The sequence below is a fragment of the Pyrus communis genome, chromosome 1 (genome assembly GCF_963583255.1).
Source record: "Pyrus communis chromosome 1, drPyrComm1.1, whole genome shotgun sequence".
In the NCBI taxonomy this organism is placed as follows: domain Eukaryota; kingdom Viridiplantae; phylum Streptophyta; class Magnoliopsida; order Rosales; family Rosaceae; genus Pyrus; species Pyrus communis.
Window position 1 is genome coordinate 12,518,261 of NC_084803.1, and position 10,001 is coordinate 12,528,261.

Sequence of the window (10,001 nt, forward strand, 5' to 3'; positions counted from 1 at the left end):
TGTTACTGGGTCGTGGTCCGGCAATACAGAAGCTAGAACAAATGTTGTAGTTGAGTGTCAAATCTGCAATAAAAGAGGTCATACTGCAGTGAACTGTTTTCACAGAAATACAGGAAATACACCAGCTGGTTTCATTATGGAGTGTCAGATATGTGGGAAAAGAGGACATTCTGCGCTTGACTGTTTTCATCGGGCCAACTACACATATCAAGGTCAGCCACCTCCAGTCTCACTGTCTGCCATGAATGCACAACAAACATCTCAGGCTCCTCCTCAGGATTTGTGGATTGTGGATTCAGGTGCTTCACACCACATGACTGCAGATATAAATGCATTAAGTCAAGTGGCTCCTTATCAAGGGTCTGATAATATAACCATTGGTAATGGTTCAAGTCTACCGATTAAGCATATCGGTTCCTCTGCAATTCATACTCCTGATCATTCTCTTGTTCTCAGTAAAGTTCTTCATGTTCCAAATATTGCCAGAAATCTTCTTTCAGTTAAACAATTGTGTGCAGATAATAATAGTTGGTTTATATGTGATGAGTGTGAGTTCTTTGTGCAGGACAAGAAGACAAGGGAGGTGGTGTATCACGGAAAGAGTAAACCAGAAGAGTTATTTCAGATTCCAGTGGTTAAAGCTTCTAGAGGGCACAAGTTTGTTACAAGAGATCCAGTGGCTTACTTGGGGAAACTGGTAAAATCCGATATTTGGCATCAAAGGTTGGGACATCCTGCACATGATATTGTGGCTGCAATGTTAAGGCAATCTAAGGTTTTACACAAGTTAGATGAGACTTATACTACTTGTATTTCTTGTATTAGGGGTAAAATGTCTAGGATACCTTTTCCTGTTAGAAATGACAGTTGTAGGGTTCCTTTTGAGAAAGTTCATACCGATGTTTGGGGTCCAACACCTGTAAAATCTGTGGAAGGTTTTCGATACTATGTACTTTTTGTAGATGAATATACCAGATTTACTTGGATATTTCCCATGTGCAACAAATCTGATGTGTTTGCAATTTTTCTCAAGTTCTATGCTTTCATTCATACTCAGTTTGGGTTAACAATTAAAGGTTTGCAAACAGATGGTGGAGGTGAATACACTAGCAAGCGGTTTACGTCCTTTTTGGCTGCAAAAGGCATTCTGCAGTTTATTTCTTGTCCTTACACACCTCAACAGAATGGGATTTCTGAGAGGAAACACAGACATGTGGTGGACACTGCTCTCACTTTGTTAAATGCTTCTGGTTTAAGTAGTGAGTTTTGGTACTTTGCTTGTGCTCATGCAGTTTTTCTGATTAATAAAATGCCGTGTAAAACCTTGTCTTTTAGATCTCCCTATCAGCTACTATACAACAAAGTGCCTGAGGTACAGTCCTTAAGAATTTTTGGAACTGCTGTGTTTCCATGGATCAAGCCGTATAACAATCATAAATTGCAGTTTAAGTCCAAAATGTGTATCTTCTTAGGCTATGCAATGGGGTATAAGGGAGTAATATGTTATGATCAACTGTCTAAGAAATGCATTATATCACGGCATGTTATTTTTGAAGAGTCAATATTTCCAGCAAGGTTGGGGCCTTCTCACAGTGGTGTGGCATCTGCTGAGACAGTCAATCAAACTAGCTCTGTGGTTATACCATTTCCTATTCCCATGAGGTCTACAAGGGGTCAATTTGAGCACGGTCAGCTATCACAGAATCACATTTGTGAAGACTCTTTAGCATCAACATCTCATGGTTCCTACTCTACAACAAGTGATACACCAACTCCACCTCCTTTGCTTCCTGTCCTCGATACTACTCAACTTCAGGTATTATTACCTTTGTCTGAGCATTCATCTAGCACTGATTCACATGTCTTACCTGTACACCGACCACTTCATCCTCGGATTCAAACTCGGTTACAAACAGGTGCTATTTCAAGAAAGAATTATGCAGCTCATTTGGCAACTTTCCCTGAGTTAAATTCATTACAAATACTGGAGTCTTGCTCTGATATGTCCTGCTCTGGTTCGATTACTAGTGCATGTCCTGGAGTGTTTTCATTCCTAGCTGATATCACAGAACCTGAAGAACCTAAAACTTTTAGGGCAGCATCGTGTAAGTCTGAATGGCAACATGCTATGCAAGAAGAATATGATGCATTAAAGGCTCAAGGTACATGGGTTCTAGTTCCACCTCCATCTCACAGAACAATTGTAGGTAGCAAATGGGTGTATAAAATAAAGAAACATCCAGATGGAACAATATCAAGGTATAAGGCTCGGTTAGTTGCTCAGGGGTACACTCAAGAACACGGGCTGGATTACTCAGAGACCTTCAGTCCTGTGGTCCGACACACTACTGTTCGATTAATTCTTGTTTTAGCTGCACAGCTTGGTTGGAATCTGCGACAACTAGACATTAAAAATGCTTTTTTTGCATGGTGATCTCGAGGAAGAGGTCTACATGCAGCAACCTCAAGGATTTGTGGATCCTTCCTGTCCAAGTTATGTGTGTAAACTCATTAAATCTCTATATGGCTTGAAACAAGCCCCGAGAGCCTGGAACTCGAAGTTCACGAGTTATCTTCCATCCCTTGGTTTCACAACTTCCTTATCTGATACAAGTTTATTTGTTAAAGTAGATAAAGGGGATATTGTTATCCTATTGCTCTATGTAGACGATATTATACTCACTGGTTCCAACCCTACAACAGTTCAAGCAGTGATCAGTGACCTTGCAGAAGTCTTTGATCTCAAAGACATGGGCAGATTGTCTTATTTCTTGGGGTTGCAGATTCAGTATAAAGAAGATGGTTCATTGTTTATCAGCCAATCGAAATATGCTCAAGATCTCCTCAAGAAGGCAGCAATGGAGACATGTAAACCTACATCCACACTGTCTAAACCACATGCACAATTACTTGAACAAGAAGGTGATCTTCTCTCTGACCCACGTCATTATCGAAGTTTGGTCGGGGCTCTCCAATATTTGACCTTTACTCGGCCAGATCTTGCTCAGGCTGTTAACATGGTCTGTCAGTTTATGACTTCTCCGACTGATCTTCATATGCATCTTGTCAAACGCATTTTACAGTACCTGAAAGGAACACTTGAGTATGGTTTGCATTACAAAAAGAGCTTGGATTTCAATTTGCTGGCCTATTCTGATTCCGACTGGGCAGCAGACATAAATACCCGACGTTCAATAACTGGTTTTGTGATTTACTTGGGTGATAATCCCATTTCATGGCAGTCTAAGAAGCAATCCACAGTATCTCGCAGCTCTACTGAGGCTGAATACAAAGCTTTAGCACATTCTGCAGCTGATTTGTTTTGGATTCAATCTCTTCTCAAAGACATGCATCAGCAAATTTTGGTGCCTCCAGTACTTTACTGTGACAATCTGAGTGCTTTAGCTCTAAGCTCCAATCCTGTCTTTCATTCGAAGATCAAACATCTTGATACCGACTATCATTTTGTTCGTGAAAAGGTCCAACGGGGTGATTTACTTGTCCAATATATACCTACTGAAGAACAGGTTGCAGATGTATTCACCAAAGGCCTGCATGGTCCTGTGTTTGTAAAGCACTGCCGACACCTTGCTCTTGCTGTTTCAGGTCCAGTTTTAGATCCCGTTTTAGGTGTTTAGCTATTTCAAACTTCACCTGGCAGATCCATGTTCAGTTTGAGGGGGGAGTAATAACCAATATAACAGAATTGCCACATGGCATTATCTAGAAGATGGGTTAGTTAATACAGGTAGAAGGGTACTGTTGTAATTAGTCCTTATGGGTATATAAGGAGTAATAGTGTTCTCATTTGAAGTAAGAAAGCATTGTAAGAATTTCTGAAAGTATTAATACATTCTCTCTTTCTTCCTCTCTATCTCTCCTCATCTTCTTCTTCGTTTCTGGTATCCAGTGTTGTTCACAGCTTCTCTGTGTTAATAAAGACAAGAATAAAGTGTGGTATTACAATATTATTGTCGGATACTATCAATTCATGTATTTTATACTATATATATATATAGGTGACATATCTTTATATACTTATGAATGATGAAAAATCATATCATGTGATGTTATCTCAACATCGACCAATATAGGCAATAGTAAGACAGACATACTTGGTCCAAAAGAACCTCTCATCTTATTTGTAATCTTTTAGCAGCATGCGGGCTAATGACTAAATAACTAGGCAATGATGACATACCATAATCTAATGAACGATCTATGCTTTTTGTTAAATGTTTATGCGTTCTAGCAGGAGGAATACATATCTTGATGAACAGAAAAGGCAATCTTGTCTGGTGGCGGTGGAAGAATTAAAAAAATGTGGGAGATGTTTATATTTTCTACAACTTTCGTGACATTATACAAAAGGCCAAGCCTACCAAAGAGATCGACAACCACATCTATCTAATTTTCAAATGAAAAAAAAATAAAAAAAAATGATGCCGACAGCACAACAAAAATATTCCATTCCATTAATCAGGCTTATATTCGTGAAAGAGTACAATAATTTTGGATCATAAAGTGTGTTGAGTGTTACAACTCATGTTAAAGGGAAAACAAATGTGAGTGGAGATGCTGCAAAAAAAAAAAAAAAGTTTCTATCTCCAATTTGGTTGTCAACATTCTCATCAATTGTGAACCTCTTTTTTTTGTTGGATCATCCTATTCGATAATCTATGTCGCAGACATGTTTTATTGCGTGACAGATCTTTGACCATTTTTTCAATCCACGGGGATAACACAATAGTTTTCATATAGATCAACGTCGTGTACATTTACTTCTATTTTACCTTTTGAACTCAAAAGAGCTAGAACCACATTACAAAAAGTGATAGGAGTATAATTGATGTAAAAGACTTGCAACTTGAATGGTTAAGAGAATTTTGGCTTTCTGTGCCAATTGTTCATCACCTAATATCACTTGCATCAAAGAAATTATGATTGCAAATCTAATTAAATTTACAATCTTTTCCCTACTTCCTCATTATAACAAGAGAAAGAAAACTAACAGATGCAAAAAACTTGTAACTTAAGTAACTAAAAAAGAATAATACTTACATTCTCTGATGAGATATAAGCTCATTCTCCCATTTATAAATAACGTAAAACAAACTTTACTACCTTATCATTGATTTTGAACGGTTACGATTATAAATTATTTTCAGCTGCCATTCTTCAATACCTATCATAGCTCGAATGAAATGAAAAAAGGGGGGTAACTTTTGGGCTGGGCTTTAAAGTATTGATGGACCCAAAAGTTCCTTTCTTTTGATTTCCCCCTTTTTTCTAAATTATTGTCAATATCAGAGTCTAAGACAAAGGACCTAAGCTACCTACAAGATTCTGCCGACTTTTACTTACAGATTACATGAGACAATGGGAGGGTGCCGACCTACACCCAGATTCTGGTGAAAAGACTACGTGCTCTGAGCCGTCAGATCAGTGCAGTCACATCCTGCGCACCTTTATTGGCTGGAACGTTGGTTGTGGTCAAAGTTCAAACTTCTTCTCCTGTCTCGATAACGTGGCAGTGAAAAGTTGGGCGGTGTTGTGACCTTATGGTGAGGAGCACTGTAGGACCTCAGGATTTGCAGCGTCTCCTCGGAGTCTCGGACAGTCGCACGTGGGTATCGATTCAACGATCAACCCCAAGTGTGGAACTCCCTCCCCCCACCAACTTTATATTCGCCTGAACCCACAAAAATCCCATCTTTTTAAATTATCTATTTCCCGAATCTAACTTAAGATTTTATTTGCCTTAGTACCACGGTTTAGTGTTATTTTTCTTTATTTATAAGTAAGAGATTTTATATTTAATTCTCGTCAAAGACGAATTTGAATCGTATTGTTGCTATATCCCTTAGCAAGATTTAGCTCACCTTATTCCTTAATGTAGATAACATCATTTTTTTTAAAACAAAAAAAAAAATTAAGATTTTATTTTAATTGAGGAAAAAGATTATAAAAATAACCCACAACAATGACCTGAAACGACCAAAATTAAAAAATGAAATAATTGAAAGTGGAATCGGGTATTTTGATTTGAATCCATGGAAAACGATTATTTAGCAGGAAATTAACCTATCTCGATCAAATGTAGGGGTGAGCACGATGCAGTTCCATCCCTAAATCGGAACAGGAAAATATCAACGGTTCGGTTCGGTGCGATTCCGTTTAAATTTATTACTAGAATCGTACAGTTCGGTCTACCCTAATTTCGATTCGGTTCTTGCTGGTTTACCGTTCCAAATACTAAGCGTAAATGGAGACAATATAACATTTGATAGTACCCTCGGCCCTTACTCAATTATTGAAATTGAGTTGGAAGGCAGATACCAAAGAACAAATATAACAGTAAAACTGACTAAGTGGGAACAAATAAGCAGCAAAACCAAAATATGTAAAAAATCTCAAGTATAAAAGTAATAGAAATTAAATAGTAGGTTTCTTTTCTGCTTCGTAAGTGGAACATGTTAGTATTGCAAGAAGTCCCAAGCATGATGTACAATGTCTAACTAATAGTTAAGACTTGATCAGAGTAATGATGCTTATGGAATAATGGCATGTTATAAAATACATTTTCATCAAGGAAATTATTTTGACGCAAAAACATCTCTAAGGTGAGGACGTTTCTCCATTAACAAAGAAATCAACGGGGAGTGTCAACAAGGAAGAGGGGTTGATTGTGTGAAATGGGGGAATGGGGATGTGAGGCCGTGAGGTGAGTGAGCCCTAAATGGGATGGGATTCACTACTTTGCAACGTGGTGAAACTAATTTTTTAACTTATTATACCATGACATGTTTGTATATATATAATTAATTAATTTATTATTAGTAAAACGGTTCGGTTCGATTCGGTTTCGTTCCAGCCGGTTCTTGTTCATTCAAAATTGGAACCAGAACCGGCTTGAATGGTCCGGTTCGGTTTTTGACTCAAAATTGACTTTTGTGGTCAACATGATTCTTTTCAGTTTTTTTTTTTTCATATGGTTCGATGCGGTTTTGCAGTTTGACAATTTTTATGCCCACCTCTAATCAGGTGACGAATTTTTTTGGTTCAACATTAGTGAAGCTCTTTTTTTTTAATCCACGATGCATGTGAAGTTGAGAAAGGCTTGAAGGAGCTGGAGTCAAGACAAAATAAATTTTAATTTAAAAATTAAAACAATAAACCTTGAATTAATACGCATATGGTGACATGGGTTCCATGTTCCATCCAAGACCACTCTGAACAAAATGTGAGATTTTGGCATTTTACCATTCACGTTTTGCAGTGTACACAACTACAAATGATGCCAATAAATGATGACACATGCCCACCCCCACAAAGGAGGAAACCGAGGGCCGAGAGAGATTTTTAGATGCAACCGAAGATATATCCTATCTATGTACAACTCTTGTTAGGTAATGAAATCGGAGCATATATCCTACGTTAGAGAGAGAGAGAGAGAGAGAGTAACAACGGATGCATGCATGATATGGAATGGATGAACATGTTCATGTTATTGGCCATCTGGCAAGACAGAAATTTCCAAGAAAAAAAATGTAACGTATAATTTCATGATGGTGAAAATTAGAATGGTTGGCAACTTTTATTTCCTTATTATCACGAGCGATAAACATCTTACATGACATTGTTTTATCGGTTTCAGATACCTTCACAACTTTGATGGGCAAGTTTCTCTCCTCTTGCGGACGCCTAAGCCTCCTGCAGGGCTTTCCTCTTAGGGCTACCAGTAGCTTGACGGGCTCTTGTGCACTCTTCTTTTGGGGCTAGTAAAGTTGGGACGTTTTTCTTTTCTATGGATTGGGCTTAGATGGATCTGGTCCTATAGGCTTCAGTGCAGGGCCTACCAAATGGGATATCCAAACTGAATCCTTCACTTCAAATGTTGGTTTTCACCAGCAGTTCTTGCAGGAGCAATTCCCATCATTAAAATGGTGAAACCTTTTTGAATCTCTTAAGATGATAGCCCTTCCAGTAGCTTGAGACACAAGCTTCATAAACTCATGGCAATCTCCGCAAACACGGACGTTCTTTATGATCCTTATGGGTATCCTTGCATTAGGTTTTTTGATTAAACCAAATGCAAGAGCAAGTTTCTCGCTGTGATAACAGATGGACTCAAACTTCTCCTCCTCCCCAACGTTATGAAGAACCAGTTTCGTGTTGGGAGTAAACCCAGATTCCTGCAGTTTCCTTATCAGTTTGTTTAGTTCCTCATAAATTTGTTGTGTTTCTGGATGAGTTCGGTCTTCTGATGAAAATTTGTGAACATTGTTTTCAATCTCAATCCAACTGTAAGCAGGAAACTTCTTGACATTCTTGTCCTTCATGAGAGACCTTATACGTGCCACGTCTTCCCATCTTCCAGAAGTAGCATACATGTTGGAGAGTATGATGTATGGTCCAGCACCGAGTGGCTCAAATTTAAAGAGATGCTTAGCTGCTATCTCGGCATGTTCAATGTCACCTTTCACTGCGCAAACAGATAGAAGAGTCGACCAAATCAAACTATTCGGTTCATAAGGCATACTTTCAATAAGACATACTGCTTTGTTTATGCAACCTGATTGGCCAAAGAGACACACCATACATGCATAATGATCCATAGTGGGAGCCGTACCACTTCGTTCACTTATTGAATCGAAATACTTCTGTCCTTCTTCAATCAAATTAGCATGGACACAAGCAGATAAAACACCTACGAAAGTAACATTATTTGGCTTTATGTCTTCTTGTAGCATGTTCTCATATAGGGCTAAGGCTTCTAGGTCCTTCCCATTTTGTGCATATCCTGTAATCAAAGCATTCCAAGAAACCACATTCCGTGACGGCATCAATTCAAAAACCACACAAGCATCTTCAGTAACTCCACATTTGCAATACATATCAACCAGAGCACTAGACACAAGCAAATTATTAACGACTCCCATATGCACTGCCTTTCCATGAACAACCTGTCCATGATACAAATACGACAACTTTGCACAGGTACTAACTATACTTGAGATGGTAAAACTATCAGGCCTGACATTTTCCAATAGCATCTTACCGAACAATATTAAAGCATCCTCTTCTCTGCCAACCTGCGCATATCCTACTATCATTGTTGTCCAACAAATCTTATCCTTCTCCTTGATCCCATCAAATTCCTTCTTTGCTTCTACTATATTTCCGGTTTGAAAGTAAGCACTGATAACATTTGACACCGCAACCTGGTCAGGCTTCAAACCTGATGCTTGCATTGCACGAAACAAATCAATGCATTTTTCAGGCTGCCCATTTTTCAAATACCTGAAAATCATCAAATTCCAGGACACCACATCCTTATCAACCAACCAATCAAACAACCACCGAGCCTGATCAATGCCACTGCACTTGGCGTACATATCGATCAATGCATTCAAAAGAAACTCATTGCCTTCCAAATTACGAACAACCACTCTCCCATGAATTTGCTTCCCAATCCTAAAATTCAGCAATCTGGTACAAGCTTGCAACATGCTCACAAAAGTATGCTCTGAAGGCTCGAGTCCTTCTTCTTGCATTTTCACAAAAGCCTCCAACGCCTTGCTCAAACACCCATTAGCCACAGCACCAGCAATCACCGTATTGTACGAGACCAAATCCGGCGAAGGCATCTGATCAAACATTGTCCCCAATTCCTCAAGGGACCCGGATTTCGCATAAGCAGAAAGCATGGAATTCCACGAGTAAATGTCTCTCTTGGGCATTTTGTCGAACAGGTTGCGGGCGTCAGCAAGATTTCCGTATTTTGCATAGAGCTGGAGGATCCTGTTATGGACGAAAGTCTTGGTGGGCTGAAACGAGTGAAGGTCCATGTGAGATTGCAACCTCTTCGCTGCGGCAACATCGTTGGCTCGAACGCATTTGAGCACGAGCCGCGTGTAGGTCTCGGCGGTGGCGCTGCCGCGCGAGAACAATAGGTCTATGGCGCCACGGAGACTGTGCCTAGCTTTCATAATTTTACC

The 10,001-nt window shown here is 39.1% G+C and overlaps 2 protein-coding genes across 2 annotated transcripts; one reads left to right on the forward strand and one right to left on the reverse strand.

The window, feature by feature from the left end:
• The first annotated feature begins 2,453 nt into the window (after positions 1 to 2,453).
• LOC137746826 (uncharacterized mitochondrial protein AtMg00810-like) lies at positions 2,454 to 3,638 on the forward strand. The gene has a single exon (XM_068486865.1). It carries the CDS (start codon positions 2,454 to 2,456, stop codon positions 3,636 to 3,638), a length of 1,185 nt encoding a protein of 394 aa, XP_068342966.1.
• A 3,953-nt stretch (positions 3,639 to 7,591) lies between these two features.
• LOC137718385 (pentatricopeptide repeat-containing protein At2g22070-like) lies at positions 7,592 to 10,001 on the reverse strand. The gene has a single exon (XM_068457927.1). It carries the CDS (start codon positions 9,990 to 9,992, stop codon positions 7,905 to 7,907), a length of 2,088 nt encoding a protein of 695 aa, XP_068314028.1. The 5' UTR covers positions 9,993 to 10,001; the 3' UTR covers positions 7,592 to 7,904.